A 24,243-nucleotide genomic window follows, 5' to 3' on the forward strand; every position below is an offset into this window, starting at 1 on the left:
TATCATTTAATCTTTTTAAACTTACTAATACAGTATTAATCAGTATTAATATTTGAAAATTAGTAAATCATTTTGTACCTATAAAAATGCATTTAGTCATGAAAAATAACATCAAAATGCACTGATTTGTGATGATTTTTGCATAAAATCCTGCAAATAGGCAAAACCCCCACATATTAGTGGGTAGATATGGTCCAGAGAGAAATCTGCGAATCAGTGAGTCCGCGAAACCGGAGAACGGAAATATGGGAGAACACTAATATATATATATATATATATATATATATATATATATATATATTATATATATATATGATATATATACACACAGTGGACCCCCGTATTCGCCTTCTCTGGATTCACAGACTCACTGATTCGGGGATTAGTCTCTGGACCACATCTACCCATTATTTGCAGGGGATTCGCCTATTCGCGGGATTTTCCAGCAAAAATCATCACTAATTAGTGTGTTTTGATGTTACTTTCATGACTAAATCCATTTTTATGGTACAAAAATGATTTACTAATTTTCAAATATTAATACTGATTAATACTGTATTAGTAAGTTTAATAAGATTAAATGATATTACATAATAAAAATAATTTTCTCTCTTGATATTACATAATAAAAATAATTTTTCTCTCTCTCTCTCTCTCTCTCTCTCTCTCTCTCTCTCTCTCTCTCTCTCTCTCTTACAGAGATGTATGTATTTTTTGTATGATAAATAATTGATTTACTATTTTCAAATATTAATATTATTGTATACGTACAGCAATAATATAAATTCATTAAAGGAAATACTAAAGTGAATTAGTAAGATTTTAGTTTAATTTTTACATTTGAAAAATTATGTAAGAATGAAGGAAATCCTAGTCTTCTCTCTCAAACTCCAGGTACTAAAGCTGTCAGATATGTCAAGTAATGGGATGGAGGTGAGGAGCTGTTGTGTTGTTGCCACCAAGTGTTCATGCAATTTCTCTCTCTCTCTCTCTCTCTCTCTCTCTCTCTCTCTCTCTCTCTCTCTCTCTCTCTACATGTTTACTACGAGTACTTTTTATAGTACAATGACTATAATAATACTTTAAAATAATAATAATAATAATAATAATATAACTGTAATTACAAAATTCATATTATGTGATAGTATTTTAAAGAAATACAATAATCTATCCATTTCACTCTTTTCATCAAGGATAACTCCTCCTCTCTCTCTCTCTCTCTCTCTCTCTCTCTCTCTCTCTCTCTCTCTCTCTCTCTCTCCTTTTGCCACACATAAGCGATATAAGTATTTTCTGAGAGAAGAGAGATAAACAGACACTCTCTATCTCTTTACTGAGATGAAAGAATTTTTATAGTACTAGTATGTAAAATGTTTATTGATATTTTCTGTTGTTAATGATAATGATAATAATAATGATAATAATAATAATAATAATATAATAATAATAATAATAATAATAATAATAATAATAATAATAATAATAATAATAATAAAAAACTGTAATTACTAAATTCGTATGTGGTAGTATTTTAAAAGATATAAAAATGACCTTTCCATTTCACTTACGTAATATAACTCCTCTCTTTTACTGTGATAAGATCATTTTTATGGTAGAATGCATGTGATTATTAATATTTTTCAAAATTAATTAATTAATTTTAACAAATAATGCAGCAATTAATAAAATAATAATAATAATAATAATTAACTAATTTCAAATTGAAAATTCTTCCCTTTGTCTTTTTCTGTATCAATTTCCCTACCTTTTCGTAACTCCAGTGACACTAGGAGCTGGGAAGTTGTCAAATTTGTCAAGTAATAGTGCCATACAATGGTCAATGAATTTAATGGTTTGTATGCAATCTCTCTCTCTCTCTCTCTCTCTCTCTCTCCCTCGAAACTCTCTCTCTCTCTCTTCTCTCTCTCTTGGCTGCAACTGTTAGAAGTACGTATGTATGTACGTATGTACCTTTAAGGGTACTCATGTTTAGGATTACTCTGAAATTATATTGATACAGTCTCTAAGATTAATACATTAACCCTTAAACGCCGACTGGACGTATTTTACGTCGACATTTTTTGTCTCTCGGGTGCCGACTGGACGTATTTTACGTCGACATACAAGAGTTTTTTGAAAAATTCGCTGAAAAATACTTTTAGGCCTATCAGCCGAAAACTCTTGTATCATGCACCTTTAGGGGATGCTGAGAGTTCACGGATCAAGGTGGTGTTTTGTTTTTTTTACAATCGTTACGCAGTAGCGCGCAAGCGCGAATTTCTTTCTTGCCGCACTAAAAAGTATCTGTGACACATCTCGGAAATTATTTCGTCACATTGACATAATTTTTTTACCATTTTAAATTAGCCGTTACATGGAATATTATATATGAAAATGTGCGCATATTTATGTAGAATACAACAAAAAAATACTCATGATTGTAGCTTTTATTGGTTTTGAGATATTTTCATATAAATAACGATAAGTGCCAAAATTTCAACCTTCGGTCAAATTTGACTCTACCGAAATGGTCGAAAAACGCAATTGTAAGCTAAAACTCTTATATTTTAGTAATATTCAATCATTTACCTTAATTTTGCAACAAATTGGAAGTCTCTAGCACAATATTTCAATTTATGGTGAATTTATGAAAAAACTTTTTCCTTACGTCCGCGCGGTAACTCTTCCGAAAAAAATCATACATGCACCATTTTAAATTAGCCGTTACATAAAGTTTTATATATGAAAATGTGCACAATTTCATGCACAATACAACTAAAAATAATCCATGGTTGTAGCTTTTATAAATTTTGAAATATTTTCATATAAAAATGATAAGTGACAAATTTTCAACCTTCGGTCAACTTTGACTCTACCGAAATGGTCGAAAAACGCAATTGTAAGCTAAAACGCTTATATTGTAGTAATATTCAATCATTTACCTCCATTTGGCAACAAATTGGAAGTCTCTAGCACAATATTTCAATTTATGGTGAATTTATGAAAAAAATAACATTTTCTTTACGTCCGCGTGGTAACTCTTCCGAAAAAATCATACGTGCGATTGTGGTAATGTTTGCACCATTTTGAATTTTGAAATAACAGTTCTTACATAAAGTTTTTATATATGAAAATGTGTGCAATTTTATTAGAATACAACAAAAAATAATTGAAGGTTGTAGCTTTTCTCATTTTTGAAATATTTGCATATAAATCACGATAAATAGAATAAAAAAACTGTTGGTCAACTTGACTCTACCGAAATGGTCGAAAAACGCAATTGTAAGCTAAAACTCTTACAGTCTAGTAAATATTCAGTCATTTATCTTCATTCTTGAAACAAATTCGAGTCTCTAGCACAAATATTTGTTTAGATTTATGTGATTTAAAAAAAACTTTCCTTCCCTCCGCGCACGGATTCTCCGCCACAAATCTCCGAAATGCGTACGTCCCATTCTCGGAATATTTGCTCCGTTTTCATATTATGGCATTTCATAGAGTTTTATATATGAAAATGTGCGCAATATTATGTAGAATAAAACGAAAAATATTTGAAGGTTGTAGATTTTTTTATTCCGAAATAATTGCATATAAAAAAATATATAAAAAATGTGACATTTGGTCAAATTTAACTCGTCAGATATGGTCGAAAACTGCATTTGTAAGCTAATACTCTTACAGTATAGTAATATTCAATCATTTGTCTTCATTTTGAAAGAAATCGGAAGTCTCTAGGACAATATTTAGATTTATGGTGAATTTTTGGAAAAAAAATATTTGTTTACGTCCGCGCGTAGTTAGGAATTCATGCATTATTTTGTGATAATATTTTCTCTGTGTTGCTTTTATTGTTTTACAATGTGCTTTTATTATTTTACAATGTGTTATATACCAAAATGATCGCAATTTAGAGTAAATTACAATGAAAAAAAAGTAACTTGTTACCTTTAACCGTTTTGCGCACAGCGCGATTTGAATACAATTATATATGAAATTTCGTTTTTGCGCTATCATATATCGCATTATTTATATATGATAACGATAATTTTTTTCATTTCTGATGGTTGCATACTAAACTTCAGCCAATGACAAAAAAAGGAGCCAAAAATGAACTCTTAATCTTGAAAACTAAGCGCGCTGTGATTTTTGTTTAAAAAAAATATTTTTTCCGCTCGCGCTCACTCTGAAACACCTCCGGCACACGGGAGACTTTTTTTTGCTTTTTTTTTTTTTTTACCGCTTCGGCGTTTAAGGGTTAATATGATAATAATGTAAGGTAAATTTGATGTAGGATGTTACATAAGGTTTACATTTGGTGTTTCTCTCTCTCTCTCTCTCTCTCTCTCTCTCTCTCTCTCTCTCTCTCTCTCTCTCTCAGCAAAAGAAATTGATATACAGACAAACATAATTGTTCAGTCCTCTCTTTCTCCCTTCTCTGGAATAGATATATGTATTTATGGGAGGGGAAATAAGTTGTTTGCCTATAGAAGTTCCTTTCAATCTATTGATATCATAAGGAATTGCTCTCTCTCTCTCTCTCGTCTCTCTCTCTCTGTTTATTCGGGGGCTCTCTCTCTCTCTCTCTCTCTCTGTTATTGGCTATTTATATATTTCTAATGGTAAAATGTTTAAGATGACTTTGAAATGATGTTAATAATACCAATTCAATGGTATATTTGATGTAGGATGATACTTTAAGTATACATTTGGCATCTGAAGTTTCAAGATAGGCAGATATGGGCATTTTTAGAGGGGAGTTCTAACTATTCGTGGGTTTGCGTTATTTGCAGGGGTCCCTGGTACGCATCCCCCGTGATACTGACCACTGTATATATATATATATAATATATATATATATATATATATATATATATATATATATATATATATATATATTAATATATATATATATATCATATATATATATATATATATATATACATATATATATATACAGTGGACCCCCCGTAATCGTGTTCTCCAGATTTGCGGACTCACACATTCGCGGATTTCTCGTGGGGAACGTTTCCCTGCATTATTCGCGGAAAATTCACGCATTAGCGGTATTTTTCTATGATAAATATCCACAAATTCCTGTTTTTTTTGATGAATTTCATCATAAAATGCACTTTTTGTGATAAAACTATATTAAAAAACCAAGTATGAAAATTTTTTTTAGTGGGTTTTTCTTGAGTTTTAACTAACAAAATAGGCTGTTTTTAGCATTTTTCATAGGTGGGTTCCCAAACATTTCGGCGGATGTTCTAAAACTATTCACGGGGGGGGGTCTGGGTACGGCATTACCCCCGCGAATACGGGGGGAGGGGGGAACCACTGTATATATATATATATATATATATAGTATATATATATATATATATATATATATATATATATATATATATATATATATAGTATATATATATATATATATATATATATATAGTATAATATATAGATATAGATATATATAATATTAATATATTATATATATATATTATAAATATATAATATATAAATTATTATATATATATTTAATATAATATATATAATATTAATTATAATATATATATATATATATATCTTATATATACATACTACATACATACATGTGCATATATATGTATCTATTTTCAATTCCGCCAGAAGCAAGTCAGCATGACATGCTCCTTTTTCTAGAAACTTCCTTACCCATCTCTTTTTATTTCTTTTTTCCCTTGAGTGCATTAAAATAGCCAAGTAGAATACAGAGGCTACTGCACCGACAAGCATCCTGACAGCAACTGAGGTCTGAACAGGAAACATTGTTTACAATGTTTCCTAAGTGTGGACAGGCCTTAACTGTAGTGCAGTCGATAGTTCTATCAGGCAAACACATTTCTGAATGGAATGTATTAGCAGGCAAGCTGCTCAGCCTCTGGCTTCAAGTGACTAAAGCAGTGCTTCCTTCACTCAATGTTTCCCACAGATTGCTCGTTTAGAAGACTCCCTAATCATCTTTCTGCGTACTGCCTGGTACAACAGAAGTCTGTAGGTCTTCTGCTCCATCTCATCTGACCCATGGGCTGCTGCATAATGACTTCATGAGACAAACTGAACGTTTTAGTTTTCTCTTCGTGTTTATATAATTTGCAAGGTGTTCAACAAACATTGTTCACCCCGAATAGTGGATGAAGGCTGGAGGACGCCTTTCGCCAGACCTGCTACGTCTGCTTCTGAGGTACTGAGAAGAATTCTTCCCTGACCCAGCCTTTGGTTTCAATGACAGGGGTGCAGATCCTTATACAGTACAAGTCCTGTGTCTTCACAAATAGAGACTATCCGACTTCCCTTGTAAATATAGGCTTTCTCGCCGAATGGCAACGGAAATAGCTGGATAACTTGTTCAGTCCTCTGTAGCATACAGTAATACCCCATCTTAGCGATTTGAGTTGTTGAGGATGTCGTCAGACAGAAATGTGATGTGCTTGCCCTGGCATTGGCAAAGAATGTAGGTGAGCTTCATGGCCTTCGATGCTAAGCACTCGAGGGGAGTGGGATTGTTGCTCTCCAGTTGGTCTTGGAATTCATAACTAAGACCCCTAGAATCCGGTGGTCCCTGAAGGTAGATTCAAGTCCTTTTTGATCTCATCCCAAAAGGACTCTGCAGGTATGATGGAGACGAGACGTTACCTCGTTATACCTTCGGGATGTTGCCCACTAATCCATGGACACATTTTTTTCTTGAATCTGTGGTGGATGCCCAACAAGTTGTGAGGCTTATCTGGTTCCTAGGGGACAAATGCATCTCATCAAAGGTGTTCAGGAAATTAGAGAACTGTTTTTTTTTTTGTTATCCTCATTCTTAAGACAGAGAGACAGGTCTTGAGTCTTCACATGTTGGGCGAACAACTTTTGCAGGTAACTACATGATGAGGGCATCCTGTCCTTCATCTTGTTATAGATGGATTGGATGCATGTTCCCCCTCTCTCTAGACAAGGGGAAAGAGGGATAGACAATGAAACAAACTTTCAGTATCCCCCAGAAGTCTAGCAGTTGCATCATCCCATATGATCAACAAGTTAGAGGTGCGGGATGCCTTCCTCACCTCTTCCAGACCAGGAAGGTATTCCCGGATGGATTGAAGGAAACTAGTCAGTTCAGAGATTTACTCAGACTCCCCCCCCCCCCCCTGTAGGGGGGGCTAGTGCCATCAATGCACCTTATGCTGTGCAATGTAGGCATTACTTAAGGCTCTTTTTAGCTGCCTTCAGCCCCTATCTACAACTACTTTCATTCCTTTTACTGTACCTCTTTTCATATTGTCTTTCTTCTATCTTACTTTCCACCCTTTCCTAACAATTGATTCGTCGTGCAACTGCCAGGCTTTCCTCCTGTTACACCTTTCATACCTTTTCACTGTCAATTTCCATTTCAGCGCTGAATGGCCTTAGCTGCCCAAGTGATTGGCATTATACCTAAAATATATAAATCATCAATCAGTCAACTCTAACTCCACCTTCCAATAGGTAAATCTATTATGTAAAGTCCGAAGGTTTGTATTTGTATCATTTGTATCGTAACTAATAGCAAAATTCTCAAGTAATTTGTATTTTTCCAAGCATATAAACCTGAAGGTCTTTACATTTACAGCCCACCTCAGCCACCCCTCATTCTGATATGTACCTGGGCTGAAAGGCAAAGTGGAGTGCAGACTGACAAGTGGGCTGGGTTTTTGCCCAACTATTGATTGTTATCAGCCTTGTCTGAAAGTTGGAAGGCCATTCCAGCTCATGTTTGCAAGCTAAATCCTATGGGAAGACCTTCAGGTTTGTATGTTAGGAAAATTGGCCCTTTTATATGCATCAATTTTATCTGTAATTTCCACCTTACTTGATGTTATGCTCCTGTTTACAGATATTTGTATTGGGCAAAACCTCACTTGACTTCTGATGAATATAAAAACACTGAAGAAATTGTCAGGAAATTTCAGCTGGGCATTGGCAGTGACCTACATGCAAAGTTGTTGGCTCATGCCTCAAGCAAAAAGAATTGGGTAAGTCCTTGAGCTCAAAGCAAAATTTGCCTAATCCAGGTTAACTATATAATTGGTGGCAAATAATTGAATAAGACTGCTGTATTGGTCATATGTATTATTTCTTTTTTTCATTTTACTTTTAATTGAGGGTTATTGACTTAATCTGATATAGTAGTCCTGTCCATAGTGCCTAGGAAGGGAGCTGGATGGTTAGTATTCCATCACTCATTTTAGTGTTTTCTGTAGTGAGTTGGTGAAAAGGTACATTTTGAGTGCCTGTATCTTATTGTGGAAAGAAATGTCATCAATACAGTATGGTGGTTTGTATTGTTCATTTAACATAGCACTAGTTATAAAATGATTGTTTGCATTTCTTTCATAACCAGCAGAAAGCTGATAAAGGTGTAGTATGACCCTTGACCAGTGCTAGCTGACTGCAAGCCAAAGATTAGGAATGCAGTTTAGCTATCTTCTTAATTTCTTTTATAAAGTTTACCCCAATGTACCAAACAAAATGTCTAAAGATGGGGCAATTAAATTTATCAGGGCTGTTTACATAAGCACATGATTCAAGTCCAATCTTGCCAAGCCTTAGCTTATCTTGATAGAAAAACTGTAAGTCAATAAAGCCCATAAACAAGTGTCAAGCATTAGTCTGCAAACAATTTGTACATTCAGCTCACCTCAAACATGGATTTCTGCAGTAACATTCACTTTAATAAAGCTACCCTAAAATTTACCATTTCATTTCCAGTACTATCACCAGCATGAGTACATATCTATATTATTAACAAGACAGACCCAAAAGTTTTTGAATGAAGTTGAGTAGTAAAGTTCATTCAGATCAATAGTTTCATCTGTAGATTACATGTTTCTAACATTTACTTCCACCAGTAACAAAGAAGTAAATTTTTTAATATTAAATATTTGCAAGTCTTATCAAATATTAAGATAGCTACTAAAATTTAAGCCTGCACATATAAATTCTGCCTTTTCTGTAACATTTTTCATTTATTACCCACCTGAAAAGGGAGACAGCAGTCTTTGAAATATAGTACTTACTTTCTATATTTTGGTGTTCTAATGGGATCCTTTTATTAGATGGAATTCTGTTGTAACAGATTGTTTGTTACCAGTCATATATATGTATATAGTATGTATATATCTATATCTATCTATCTATGTATATATGTTATGTAGCAGAAACTACAGTGTAGAGTAGTAATGGCTTAGCATCGGCTTCTGGAATTGGTGTTGACAATGAGATTTAATTACATAATGTGTTGCTTCTATAATTATATAATTTGTTGCTTTGTACAAAGAATTGTTTGCTATCTTTAAAGTTCTTAATTATCTTGGGAAAATAAATTGAACATGTCCTTATATGTATTTATTCACGATAAAAGGAAAACTTATAACTTCTTTCCACCTTGCTTTGCCAAGGTATTTGGACTAAGACAAACTATTCTGAAAGGCACTTGGTTTTCTGGCAAGTGTGTTGGCACTCAGGAATTTTACGTGAGTTTTATACTGTCACTGGGGCCTAATCAACACTTCACACCCACTTCACACTTCATCCCCCTTCTCACTCCTTCAAACTGGGCTTCTTCCCCTTTCTCTTTCTTCTCTCACACTCTCTTCTTCTCTTGGGGTGAGTCCCTTTATTTCGAATGTTATCTTCCTAGCACCAGCTCTGGGTTCTTGATTTTGACTCTAGGTGTGGCATCTTCTGGAAGGACCCTTGTATTTTAGTGGCTATTGCCCTTTCTTCAAAACGCCTCCTTGTCATCCTTCCTATCGTAATTGGTAAGCTTCTTATTGGGAAACATCTCATTGTCTATGCCCTGACTATTGAGGGTGTGTCTTCGGGTGTTCTTGTAGGATATTCGTCAAGGCCTACCATAGAATGTCCTTAAAGGTCTGACACTCCTTTATTTTCATTTCTTTTTTCTTATTTCCCCTTTCTTATTATTCATGCCTTTTCTAAGTCTTTATTGCTAATGCATTCTGATAATGAATCCCTTGATCCTATAACAGCCTTTGCCACCTACCCAGACAGCTCTAACTAAGCTAAAGCAAACACTGTTCCCACGAGAGGGCTCCTAAGTTATGCTTCTTAGAAATCGTACTGAAATTATAACGAAGTATCAAACTGAATGTGAACATGAACAAATCCTTGATTAAGTAACATTAAGAAAACATGAAAACTAAATGTAAACATGAATAAGTTTTTGATTAACCCTTAAACGCCGAGCCGGTATTTCCAAAAGTGTCTCCCGTATGCCGGCAGCGTTTGGGAGTGAGAGCCGAAGCGGAAAAAAAGTTTTTTTCAAAAAATCACAGCACGCTTAGTTTTCAAGATTAAGAGTTCATTTTTGTCTCCTTTTTTGTCATTGCCTGACGTTTAGTGTGCAACCATCAGAAATGAAAAAAATATCATTATCATATATAAATATTGGAATATATGACAGCGCAAAAAAAATGTCATATATAATTGTATACAAATGTCGCTGTGAGGAAAACAGTTAAAGCTAATGAGTTGATTTTTTTTCGTTGTATTGTACACTAAATTGCGATCATTTTGGTATATAACAAATTGTAAAACGATCAAAGCAACACAGAGAAAATAATTGTTTTCCAAATTTCACCATAAATCAAATTATTGTGCTAGAGACTTCCTGTTTGTTGCAAAATGAAGGTAATTGATTTAATATTACTAGACAGTAAGTGTTGTAGCTTACAATTGCAGTTTTCGACCATTTCTGTCGAGTTAAATTTGACCGAAGGTCGAATTTTTTCTATTTATCATGATTTATATGAAAATATTTCAAAGCTGATGAAAGCTACATGAAATTGCACACATTTTAATATATAAAACTTTATGTAACTGCTAATATAAAACGGTGCAAACATTACGACAGTTGGATAAAAGACTTTCCGATTTTTTCGGCAGTTACCACGTGGATGTATGGAAAAAGTTTTTTTTTAAATTCACCATAAATCAAAATATTGTGCTAGAGACTTTCAATTTGTTGCAAAATGAAGGTAATTGATTGAATATTACTAGAATGTAAGAGTTTTAGCTTACAATTGTGTTTTTCGACCATATCGGTCGAGTCAATGTTGACCGAAGGCTGAAATTTTGGCACTTATCGTTATTTATATGAAAATATTTCAAAATGGATAAAAGCTACAACCATGGGTTGTTTTTTTGTTGTATTCTACATGAAATTGTGCACATTTTCATACATAAAACTTCGTGTAACAGCTAATATAAAATGGTGCAAACATTACAACAATCGGACGAAAAAGTTTCTGATTTTTTCGGCAGTTACCTTTCGGACGTAAGGAAAATGTTTTTTTCAAAAATTCACCATAAATCGAAATATTGTGCTATAGACTTCCAATTTGTTGCAAAATAAAGGTTAATGATTAAATATTATTAGAATGTAAGAGTTTTAGCTTACAATTGCGTTTTTCGACCATATCGGTCGAGTCAAAGATGACCAAAGGTTGAAATTTTGGTACTTATCGTTATTTTTATGAAAATATTTCAAAACTGATGAAAGCTACAACCATGGGTTGTTTTTTATTGTATTCTACATGAAATTGCACACATTTTTATATATAAAACTTTATGTAATGGCTAACATAAAAGTGTGCAAACATTACGACAATCTGACGAAAAAATTTCTGATTTTTTCGGAAGAATTACAGAGCGGACGTAAGGAAAAAGGGATTTTGACGAAGGAAAAATCTATTTCTGGGCTCAGTTCGTGTCGCTTTGTGAAATAATCCCTTAAGTTCATTATTTCTAGGTAAATAATACTAACATTACCAGATAAAAAATAAAAATAGGGGGATGTCAGAGTAACTGACTCGCTCACCCTAAATAAAAAGAGGGTGTCGGTATGTAGCTGGGGCGAGTGAGACCACTACCACGAACCTCTCACCATTTAGAATTCTTCCACATCAACATCCCCCTCCTGAGAGAGCCGATATGCGGCCGGCGCCGGTAACTACTACTACTCTACCTACGACGCCGACCGCAGCGCTCCTGGTGGCCATCCTTGAAGTTAGAGGCCAATCTTGGGCGCAATGGTGGAAAAAAAAAGGGGGGGGGGGGATTTCACTGGGCGACACGAACCCTTGCCCAGAAATAGATTTTTCCTTCGTCAAAATCCCTTTTCTGGGCTCAGTTCGTGTTGCTTCGTGAAATAGTACCAGAGAATTAGCACAAGATTGGAACAAAATTAAATATAAAAGAGGGTCTCAATAAAACGAAAAATTAAAGAAATAAATATAATCTAGTTAAAACTTACAAGTTATCATACTTAATGTTAACTTAATCTACTGTATCCAACTTATCATATAATTGGACTTAAAATTATACTTAAACTAACTTATGGTAACTTAGAACTAGATTTATGTAATTACATATAAGTGAGGTTCATAAAACAAATCAAGAAGGAACACTCAGTAATACTTAAATCATAAGACATACATTAAATCTTACAAGTATAACTTGGTGTGTTTCCCTAGCATAAAAATAAGGGAAACAACACCGATTAGTAACAGTCATTAATCAATATTTACAGTTGTGAGTGCCTCTAGCAAAAAAAATAAGAAGGGCACAAACTACCAATAGGTACGCCTTTAGAGGCAGCTAAAGCTGAGGAACCCAAATGAACATGATGGTAAGGTTAGGTGCATTGTTAGTGAGGCAGGCAGAAAGGAGATCTGGATCTTCTACTACAACTACTGTGCAGTGTCAGGGGAAACAATGTTTCCCACTGCCACTGTGGGAAATTTAAGAGATTCCAAGGACTTTAAATAATGACGTCTAAAAACTGTCGGCGATTTCCAGCCTGTGTACTTCTTCAAGTCATCGAAAATCTTATGCTGGAAATAATTAATAGAGGTGGCTACTGCCCTGATGTTATGGGCTTTAGGGAATGAATCAAGATTAGCTTGTTTGATAAAGTATAGGATTTGTTGCCTAATCCCTTTTATTGAAATAGTACCACCTTTTTCCCTCATAAAGAGGGGGCCTGAGGATCTGGAAGATGTCCTGGACAGATAAGCTCTTAAGGTCATCACCGGACAAAGAGAAGGGTCTTGTGGAAGAGGGAGGACCTTCCAAGGAGCCCATCTCATTAAGGGATCTTCATTCTTTGCCAGAAAACTACGATCTGGAGATAGTAAGACTTCTCCTGAGGGGAGGAATTCTACATGTCCAGCATCTCTGGAAAGGGCCGCCAAGCTTAGCAAGAATATAATGTTTTCCTTAATAACATGAGATAATTACATGAAACGTTGTCAGTATCTGAAGCCAGTTTGAGAACGTCATTTAAGAACCATGAAACCGAACTAGGCTTTTCTGAAGGTCTGAGCCTAGCGCAGACTTTAGGGATAGACGTAAAATAGGAGTCTGTTAAGTCCATCTTAAAGCCAAACTGGAAGATTTTCTTTAAAGCTGACTTATTAGTGGTAATAGTACTAGCTGCTAAACCTTTTTCAAACAGGGATCTGAAGAAGGATATAGGTAGATTAAAGGATATAGGTAGATTAACTGTCATGGTTCGAGTGTTTGTTTCCTTCAGGAAATTTGCCAATTTCTTTACAGCAGCATCATACTGACGTAAAGTTGATTCCCTCTTATCTGATTCTAAGAAAAGGCTATTCTGGGGATCGATATTTGCATCTCTCTTAGCCGCAAACTTCATGAAGTCCATAAAGTTAGGGTTTTGAGAATTCCTGAGGAAGCAAACACAGTCCTTATTTGTACTGACTGAGATAGCCTGGGATTGGGAATCCGTCGAGGCCGGAGACCCAATTCTAGGAGGAGAGGATACCAGTTGCTCTTGGGCCAATTCGGGGCTACTAGAGCTACTTGTTCCTTGAACGTCCTGAGTTTGCTCAGGACTTTCAATTGAAGATTCACTGGAGGAAAGGTGTAAATCTTCCTCCACTGATTCCAACCTATGGACATAGTGTCTATGGCATAAGCCAGAGGGTCCAGGTTGGGGGCCACATAGCAAGGAAGCTTGTGGTTCACTTGAGATGCGAAAAGATCTACTTGGAGACCTGGGACCTTCTGGCATATCCACTGGAATGAGCGCTTGTCCAGGGACCACTCCGATTCTAGAGGAACTAATCGGGACAGGGCGTCTGCTATCACATTCCTTACTCCCGCCAGATGGGTGGAGGACAGATGCCATTTGTACTTGGTTGCTAGAGAGAAAATGGCTATCATAACATGCTTCACATGTTTTGACTTGGATCCTCCCCTGTTGATGCAGTGTACAACTACTGTGCTGTCCAAAACCAGCTTTATATGGGAATTCTTGGCTTGTAGAAGTCTCTTCAGAGTGAGAAATACTGCCATGGCTTCCAATACATTTATGTGAAGCTGGCGGAACTGAGGTGACCAAGTTCCTTGAACCTTCTTGAATTGGGAGTATCCTTCACACCCGCTTAGAGAGGCGTCCGTATGGATAACCAACGCCGGAGGAGGGAACTGGAGAGGAACTGATTTGGACAGGTTCTTGGTCTCCGCCCAGGGGCGGAGACGTTTGCAAAGAATCGGCGGGATTACTGACAACTTGTCTCAAGATTTGACATTTGCTCTTGAGCGCCAAACTCGATTTATATCCTTCAGTTTTGCTTACAACAAAACGTCTGTGACTGACGCAAATTGGAGGGAACCTAGGATCCTTTCCTGGTTTCTCCTTGATGTTTGTTTGTATTTGAGGAATTGTCTTATTGATTTGGCTATTTCTTTCCTCTTGACCACTGGAATTGACAGAGTGTGGGAGTTTAGGTCCCACTGAATGCCGAGCCACTGAAAACGAGACTCCGGCGTAAGCCTGGACTTGGTCTTGTTTATTAGAAACCCTAGATGTTCCAGGAGTTGAATAACTTTGTCTGTGGCTTTGAGACATTCCTCGACGGTTGCTGCCCAAATGAGCCAATCGTTGAGGTACGCTACTACCATTATCCCTTGTGATCTCAGCCGTTGGACCACTACTTCCGCTATTTTCGTGAAGACCCTGGGGGCTACATTCAGCCCGAAGGGCATCACTTTGAAAGAGAAAGCCTGGTCTCCCAACCTGAAGCCTAGGCATGGGCAGAAGTGTCTCGCGACTGGGATATGATAGTATGCGTCTGTAAGATCGATAGAGGTGGTGACGGCCCCACGGGGAAGTAAGGTCCGCACCTGCGAGATAGTCAGCATTTTGAACTTGTCGCAACGAATGAATAAGTTTAGACGGACAAGTCTAAGATTATTCTTCGTTTTGTTGAGCCTTTCTTTGGCACGCTGAACAAGCGTCCTTGAAACTTTAAATGTTTGACTCTTGACACTACTCCTTTCTGAAGGAGCTCTTTCGCATACTCTGTCAATTCCTGAGTTGGTGGTTGAAAGAATGTTTTGGATGGATGAGGACCTTTGATCCAACTCCATCCTAGCCCTTTGGACACGATACTCTGTGCCCAACTGCTGAATCCCCACCTGTGACAGAAGAGAAACAGCCTCCCTCCTACCTGAGGGTTCTCACTGTTGTTGTGCAGGACGTGCTCCGCGTCCTCCACGGAAGTGTTTGCCTCTGTTGGTTGCCCTTTCGCCACCCCTCTGGCGAAATACACCCCTAGCCCTGCTTCCCCTTCCAAACCTATTGACGGCTTGGAATGCCTGGCTTTCAAATACAGGATTGAAAGCTAGGGAAACAGCGTAGGAAGTGGAGGGCTGGTTTTGTGGCGTCAACAGGAGGATGGGCTGGTTTTGGCCCTTGGAGGTCGTCGGTTGCATGGGTTGTGGAACCGGGACTGCCTGGACAAATTGTTGGTGTTGCTGAGCTTGGAAGGCCGGGTATTTTCTGGTCTTCTTTAGCTTCTTGGAGCTAGAGGGGATGCTTTCTGGCTTCTTTTTAGTAGAAAGACCCCAGCAGACTCTAAGGCTCTGGTTGAGCCTGGTCGCTTCATGGTGTTACCTCGTTCACAGCCGTTTCAGGAAAGAGGTCAGCTCCCCAAATTGATGATGACAACAACTTATTCGGCTCGTGCCGTATAGTAGCTTCCTGCAGGACATGTTTCCTGCAGTTTCGCCTTGCTGTTACAAACTCGTACAGATCCAACTGTACGGTCTGAGTCTGTGCTTTAGCCAAGAGCTTAAACAGAGGCTCCGTACCATATGTCATGGCGGCAACCTCTGTCATTACCAAGGCGTTAAGCGTCCTCCCTAACCTTGTCCTCGCTTCAAACTCAGCTTGGATTAGGTTATCTGTAAGTCTTGGGAGTCTCTCTCCGAACTGTTCGATGGCACAGTCCGGTTTGAGCTTCCCTACGGTAAAGGTTGCCGGAAGGTCTGCCCAGAGGTCCCCAAAAGCTGGAAAGAGTGGTGACGTCGGGTCTGATTCCCTCAGTTGAGGAAGAGGCTCATCTTTCATGGCGGCCTGTATCGTGACTTCAGCAATCTTTGTGGTGAAGGGGAGTGGTGCCTCATCCTCCGTCGCAAAGATTGTGAATGGGCTCTTAAATGCTTGAAGCTTGGTATTAGTGCAATCCCACTCTTCAAGACACCTCACCCATTCCCTCTTTAGGGATCTTATCTTCCCTATTGAGAGCTGCTTCCGTCAACCTGGCGTATCCCATGAAAGGTGGTTGCAGATCGGCGGGGTGGAACTCGAAGTCCTCGATACGATGAGTTCCACAGTCCGGGATAGAAATCATTCCGTCCTTGAAGGGTGCGAAGGCTGCTACCCTCCAAGGATTGCTCATCGTGAATGATGGAAGAGAGTTGTAGTCAGGCATCTGAGGTACTCCGGTGCCTGCTAGAGGAAGAACTGCTGGAGGATTCTGGCTAAGACCTGCCAGCCGGTTCTCCTGGTCCGTCAGCCGATCCGCGATGTTCTGGATCGACTGGCCGGACTGAGCAAACAAGGTGGAGATACTGGGCAACATTTGAATAGAACCTGGTGTCCATCATAGCGCCTACCATGTTCCCCACCTGTTGCATGACCCCTGCTGTAAAGGAGTCAGGGTCGAAGGGACCAGAGGTACTGGTCTCAGCAGGGGTTTTCGGACGAGCTCCGGTAGATGAAGAAGGTACTGGCTCGGCGGGAGCGAGGACCTTCTCCTTAGAGGACTTGCCTCTAGACCCTTTGGAGTGTGAAGAGGAAGAAGAAGTCTTCGCTTTCTCTGCCCTGGGATGGTGAGCCGGGGTCTTCTGAGAAGAGGAGGCCAAAGTCTTCTTGGAAGACGACCTCTTTAGGGTCTTCTGCTCCCGTTGTCCCTTTACCTTGGGAACAACTGAGGCGGCAGACGTCCTAGTTGCAATCTCTGACTCTGTAAAGCCTTGGAAGGAAGAAGAAGATGCTAAAGGGGAAGAAGATCCAGAAGCGCCCAAGGGAAGCCCTTGAGCGCCCAACAAACCCACCTCAACTAACAACTCACCTCCGCCTACCGTCATGGGTTCTACGTTCAGGTCCAGTGTTGCGACGTCCGCCGTAATCTCCGGAGCTCCCCCATCCGCCAAGGCCTGCTCCACTTGCTGCTGGATGGTCGAGATAGCCGGAGCTGCCGCAAAGGGGTCGACGTAGCCGGTCGACTTACCGCCTGGGAAGATCCGGACAGCCATGGTCTTATCAAGGATGTACGGCTGCCCCTTCGGCGCGTTCTTGCCGAAGCCACCTACCCAGGCTTTCAGGGTGGCCGACGGGGCGTCCTTCACAGCGGCAGCCTGGAACAAAGGGTCATTGTAATCCTTACAACGAAGTCCCGGAGATATCATATTAACAGAAAAACTTATTAGTCAAATATAGCAATATAAAACAAGACTATTTGATAGTATATACCAAAGGAAAGTATAAAATATATGCCGGTATATACTTACTCCATCCGAAAACTGTTCCACAAGCTCATAGCATATGGAGCAGGCTTCGTGGTGCTATACAATCAAATCCTTGTGGCGGACAGCACAGGGAGCGTGGGTCCGGCAGACGTCATGCCCACAAGGGTCTTGCAGGACGGCGTTACATCCAGCCTCCTGACAGTTGGTAGCCTGTAAGTGAACAGATACATGAGTACCAGCATATACTAACAGGACTACTCAGGTATGGTGCTCCGCTGCATGCTGGAGTAGAATAAATTTTGGGCATAATCCTCTCCTGTAATCCATGTGAGAGAGTCCACGGGACCCTGTAAACTGATTTGGAAAATCTGGTACACGCCGGAGCGAAGATTTCTGTTAAACCAGATACCTGCTCATACACATATAGTACACCGAGGTGAGGGTACGACACACCGGAGAACTTGAGAAGATTACCCATAAAGATAATAAAGTAAACTAAAACAAAACAAATAATATTGTAAGTGGAGCTTAGCTCCGCCGTACGATTCTTCCGCCAACCGACGGAACGCCCGGATGGTGAGCGGGTGCTCCGGCAGAAAACGAAAGATACTACGGCCAACTGAAAATAGGGGAAGCATGAAAGGTCTACTCCGTATTCCACCATAAATCGAAATATTGTGCTAGAGACTTCCAATTTGTTGCAAAGTAAAGGTAAATGATTGAATATTACTAGAATGTAAAATTTTAGCTTACAATTGCTTTTTTCTACCAATTCGGTCGAGTCAAAGTTGACTGAAGGTTGAAATTTTTGCTCTTATTATTTATATGAAAATATTTCAAAACTGATAAAAGCTACAACCATGGGTTGTTTTTTGTTGTATTCTACATGAAATTGCACACATTTTCATATATAAAACTCTATGTAATGGCTAATATAAAATGGTGCAAAAATTACGTCAAAGTGACGAAATAATTTCTGAGATGTGTCGCTGATGCTTTTTAGTGCAAGAAGAAAGAAATTCGTGCATGCGCGCCTGGGTAACGCTTGTAAACAAAACAAAAAAGCTTGATCTGTGAAATCCCAGCATCCCTCAAGGCACGTGATTCAAAATTTTATGAATAGAACTTACCTGGCAGTTATATATATATATAGCTATAGTCTCTATCGGTCCGGCAGATTTTTCAAAACTCGCGGCAACCGCCGAGTGGTAGGTGTCTGGTTAGGTGGTTAACAACCCTTACAGGGTGGTACTTGGAACCATTCCCATTTTCTATTCCTCAGATCATCTCTGCCGGTTGGACTGTCAACATCGTTGTTAGTCCGCCGTCAGGTTTTTCTCTCGCTTCCCTGTGTCGCTGTTTTTCTACTAAATTGGTGACGTATTCTGTGGATTGGCAATCGCTTTTGGCTTTATTTTGGTTTATTCTTTGGATGAGTCTTTGATTTGAGATGTCTCGGAAACAGTTTCGAGTGTGTGTGAATGAGGAGTGTAAGGTGAGATTGCCGAAGGCTTCGTTGGATCCTCACACTGTTTGTTTGGGGTGTAGGGGTTTTGAATGTGCCTTGGATAAAAGATGTAAAGAATGCGAGGGTTTGGATGAGAAACAATGGTTGGATATGAAACGCTATGTGCGTAGATTGGAATTAGATAAAGTCAGGAGGGCTTCTAAATCTAAATCTAAATCTAGGTCTGGAAGTGAAGCTAGTGTAGACCTTTCCATTCCCTTAACCCCTGTATTATTAGAACCTGCTCCTGAGGTAGTAGCTCCTTCTCCTGTAGCAGGACCTGTGGCTTCTTTGGATGACCCTCAGTACGTCAAGATGGCGGCTGAGATGGAAATTCTTAAGGAGCAACTTGCAGCCTTAAAACAGGTAAGAGTGAAGGTGAAATAAGTGATAGTGCTTGTGAAAGTGCAGTGGAGGTGGCGACTGATCGTTCCTGTCATGCCCCTAGGTCTAGACCTCTACCAAGCTCCCAGGACCAGGGGAGAAGATACGTTGATGACCGTAAGGGGGTAAGAGGAACTGATCCTCGTCAGCCGTCGCCTCAAGCAGTCCTGTTGCGTTTTTTTTCCAGGCGGTGCTTATGACCGCCACAGAAAGGCGTGTCAGAAGTGGTAGCGTCTTCTCCGAGCCCCTCTCCTCGACACAGATGGCAGTATGAGGAGTCGAGACCGCTCAAGAGAAGTTGGAAGCAGCGTCCTGATCTGACGCGTTTTCGTTCGCCCCATTCGAGTAGATAGAGTAGCCCGGAACCGTTTCCTTCTGATGATGGCTTGGACGCATCGCCTGCGAAAAGGATGAGAACTAGAGAGGATGATTCTCCGCAGGACGCATGGAGACATGAGAGATCTCCTCTTCCTTCAGGTTACGGGGAATTCTCTAGAGAACCTTCTCCTTCCTCCAGCATACCTCGACAAGACCCGTCTCCTCGGAACGCAGGACCCAGCATCGGTAGCGAGAATTGTTCATGGCGGTCATGCAAGAGCAGTTGACTTCGCTAGTAGAAGCTTTTAATCGCCCATCCTCTCAGTCGGGCAGACGTAAGGATGACAGGCTGCCAGTGAAGAGATCAAAGGAGGAAGCGCCGTTTCAAGACGTTGAACAACTCCGTCCTCGTGATGTCAGAAGGTTACGATACTCTTCTCCTGCTAAACCTTCCCTCGATTCTCTACACCACGTTAAATCTAGCTCTCGTCGCCTCTCTTCTCCTTCACCTAGACGCCGAGATACGGACTTGGTATCTCGGCACGACGACACCTTCAGGTCTCCTCGCCAGGAGAAAAGTAGCGCTCGTTCCCGACAGTCTGTCGCTCATCAGCACAAATCCAAAGTGGGTCGGCAGGACGCATGCAGCGCTCGCGAACAAGACGCACACAGCGTTCGCGGACAGGACCCATCCGCTGTTGTACGTCAGGACGCATCCAGTACTCCTCTTCAGGACGCATCCAGCACTCGTCATCAGGACGCAACCAGCTCTTGGCGACATGACGCATCCAGCTCTCGACGCCAGGACGCAGCCAGCCCTCGGCGCCAGGACCCATGCATCTCGCGACGAAAGGACTCTCACAGTGCGCTAGCAAAGAACGTATCCAGCTCTCGAAGGAAGGACGTATCCAGCTCCCGATGTCGGGAAACATATAGCGCTCGAGACAAAAATGCAGCAAGGGATCGGCCTCAGGATGTACCAGCCGTTCAGCGCCAGGACACTTTGGACCCTCGACGTCAGGACGCTTCCAGTTCACGACGCAAGGACGCATCTGACGTTCAGGAATTTTCGCCTGACACAGATGTTCATCAGCAAGAATTTGATGAAGGAGCATACGTCAGCTCGGATCAACAAGGACCTTCAGACTTTGTTCCTTCTACCCATAAGGATAAGGAGATAGAAGGGAGTCTGGAATTAGAAGAAATTTCAGAGGATGAGGATAAACCTTCTAATGCGGCTGCAGACTATAAAGTGCTTTCTCGCTCCCTCCTTGAGCTGTTTGGAGAGGAACTTAAACCAGCGGCTCCCCGTTCTCCTCAGTCACAGTTCGTTAGAAGGAAGTCGCAAAAACAGTCAGCCTTCATCAAGATGAAGTTGTCTATTTCGGTGAAGAAGGCGATGGCAAGAATAGGAGACTGGTTGAAGGAACGAAGACAAGCAGTGAAAACCACCTTTTTCTTTCCTCCGGCTAAACTGGCTTCTAAGGCGGGAATGTGGTACCGAGACCTGGAGAGCTATTGGCCTGGGAGTACCTGCCTCCTCCCAGGGGGACTTCTCCGGTATTGTAGACTCCTCAAGGAGACATGCCCTCAATTCAGCGAAAGTGATGTGATCCATGACGGAGTTAGACCACTTCGTTAAAGGTATATTTCGATCATTTGAAGTATTCAGCTTCTTGGACTGGGCCCTGGGAGTGCTGGCCAGGAAAGCAGAACACATACAGGCCACAGAAATGGAGGAGTTAACTAGCATTATGGCTTGTATGGATAAGGCACTGAGGGATGGAGCGAACGAGATGGCTTCCCTGTTTACGGCGGGGATTTTGAAGAAAAGAGCGCTGTTATGCTCCTTCACCACCAAAGGAGTTACGATCACGCAGAAGGCGGAACTCCTTTATGCCCCTCTCTCGGAACATCTTTTTCCGCAATCTCTGGTTAAGGTTATTACTCTTTCTCTAACTCAGAAGGCCACGCAGGATCTTCTAACTCGCTCCGTAAGAAAGGGTCTTCCGGGCAGTCAGGCTTCAGCAAAGAGAGAAGAAAAGAAGGTTTTGCAGCCCTTTCGAGGTAGGGCTCCGACCAGGACAGATTTCAGAGGAAGAAGGCAGGAGGCAGGCGGACGAACAAGCAGGAGATCATTTAGATCCCGTGCTAGGAAATGAGTTACAAGTCCTCCAGTCAGCAGTAGGAGCAAGACTGTCAAGTGTTTGGCAGACTTGGAAAAGGAGGGGGGCGGACACCTGGTCCCTCTCAGTCGTCAGGGAGGGTTACAAGATCCCTTTCTTGAAAAAGCCACCTCTTTCGAGAACACCAAGAGCCTTAGTGGCTCAATACTCGGACGCTACGAAACAAGAGGCTCTCCTAGATCTAGTAGACCAGATGCTAGGAAAGGGAGCCATAGAACCTGTACTGGAAACTAGAATCACCCCAGGCTTTTACAATCGCCTGTTTCTAGTACCCAAGAACTTGGGGGGAGGGGGGATGGAGACCCGTTCTAGATGTCAGCGCACTGAACGTCTTTGAAGAGAAGACAAAATTTACTATGGAAGCGACTCAGTCTGTGCTGGCAGCAGTTCGTCAAAGGGACTGGATGGTACCATGTCCCTGGATTTGCAAAACGCCTATTTTCATATCCCCATCCACCCGACTTCAAGGAAATTCCTAAGATTCGTGGTTCAGAACAGGTGTTTCCAGTTCAGAGCCCTTTGTTTCGGCCTCAGTACAGCCCCTCAAGTCTTCACCAGGGTAATGTCGAACGTAGCGGCTTGGCTTCATCAAGAAGGGATAAGGGTATCCCTATACTAGACGACTGGCTGATAAGGTCACCATCGAAAGAAAACAAGTGTCTGGAGGACTTAAGAAAGACGTTTCTGATGAACTTAGGAACTGGGACTCATCATCAACAAGGAGAAGTCCCAGACAGAACCGAGTCAGACAATTCTCTATTTGGGGATAGTTCTGGACTCAGCTCGTTTTCGGGCTTTTCCCTCTCAAGAGAGGCAGAACAAGTGCCTCAAGAAAGTGCCAGCAATTCCTAGGGAGAGAGAAGTGCTTGGCGAAGGAGTGGATGAGTTTGCTGGGCCCACTCCTCACTCGAGCAGTTTGTCTCCCTGGGAAGGTTGCACCTCAGACCTCTGCAACACTTCCTTTCAAGAGTATGGGACAGGAGAAATCAGGAGGACTCCTTTTCTTTTCCCATTCCAGCAGACGTCAAAAGACAGTTGAGTTGGTGGCTGGATCCCGCAAAATTGAGGGAAGGAATATCCCTATACAAGAAGAACCCAGACCTAGTGTTGTTCTCAGACGCTTCGGAGTCAGGTTGGGGAGCAACACTGGGGAACAAGGAAGCATCGGGCTCTTGGGAAGTGCAGCAGAAAGGATGGCACATCAACAAGAAAGAATTGATGGCCATCCTATTAGGTTTAAAAGCCTTCAAAGAAGTGGTCTCGGGGAAGGTAGTAGAGGTCAACTCGGACAACACCACAGCCCTGGCGTACATAAGAAAGCAAGGAGGAACTCATTCTCTGTCCCTATACGAAGCAGCAACGAGAACTCCTTCTATGGACGAAGGAGAATGGAATAGATCTGTTAACGAGATTTGTACAGGGACAGAAGAATGTGAGGGCAGACATGCTCAGCAGAAAAGGGCAAGTTCTTCCAACAGAGTGGACCCTCGATCTTCAAGTTTGCCAGGAACTGTGGAAGTTATGGGGGAGGCCATCGATAGATCTCTTCGCCTCCAACAAGAACAAGAGAATCCCCAACTACTGCTCCCTGGTACCGGACAAGGAAGCAATAGCAGTGGACGCCTTCTTGATGGACTGGACAGGGATGGATACTTATGCGTTTCCCCCGTTCAAGATCATCAATCTGGTCATCAAGAAGTTCGCCCTTCTAGAAACAAGGAGAATAACCCTGATAGCACCTTTTTGGCCAGCAAGAGAATGGTTCACAGAGGTACGTGGAGATGCTAGATGGACTTTCCAAGAAGCCTTCCTCCAAGTCCAAAGCTTCTCAAACAGCCCCACTCAAGAGGTATCATCAAAAACCCCCTCGCTCTACAGCTGACTGCATTCAGACTATCGAGAAGCTTGTCAGAGCGAAAGGCTTTTCTGAGCAAGCGGCTAGAGCTATCACAAGAGCGAGGAGTATCTTCGCCAGAGAGT

The 24,243-nt window shown here is 40.8% G+C and overlaps 1 protein-coding gene across 1 annotated transcript in view; it reads left to right on the plus strand.

Moving 5' to 3' along the window:
* Positions 1-24,243, plus strand: part of LOC135226492 (peroxisomal carnitine O-octanoyltransferase-like) — a gene marked incomplete in the record, with an annotated part of 719,233 nt that overhangs the window by 168,871 nt on the left and 526,119 nt on the right. Inside the window, 1 exon segment of the mRNA XM_064266109.1 lies at positions 7,898-8,036. Coding sequence (XP_064122179.1) covers positions 7,898-8,036 — 139 coding nt within the window.

Source organism: Macrobrachium nipponense, chromosome 14 (assembly GCF_015104395.2).
Source record: "Macrobrachium nipponense isolate FS-2020 chromosome 14, ASM1510439v2, whole genome shotgun sequence".
Lineage (NCBI taxonomy): Eukaryota > Metazoa > Arthropoda > Malacostraca > Decapoda > Palaemonidae > Macrobrachium > Macrobrachium nipponense.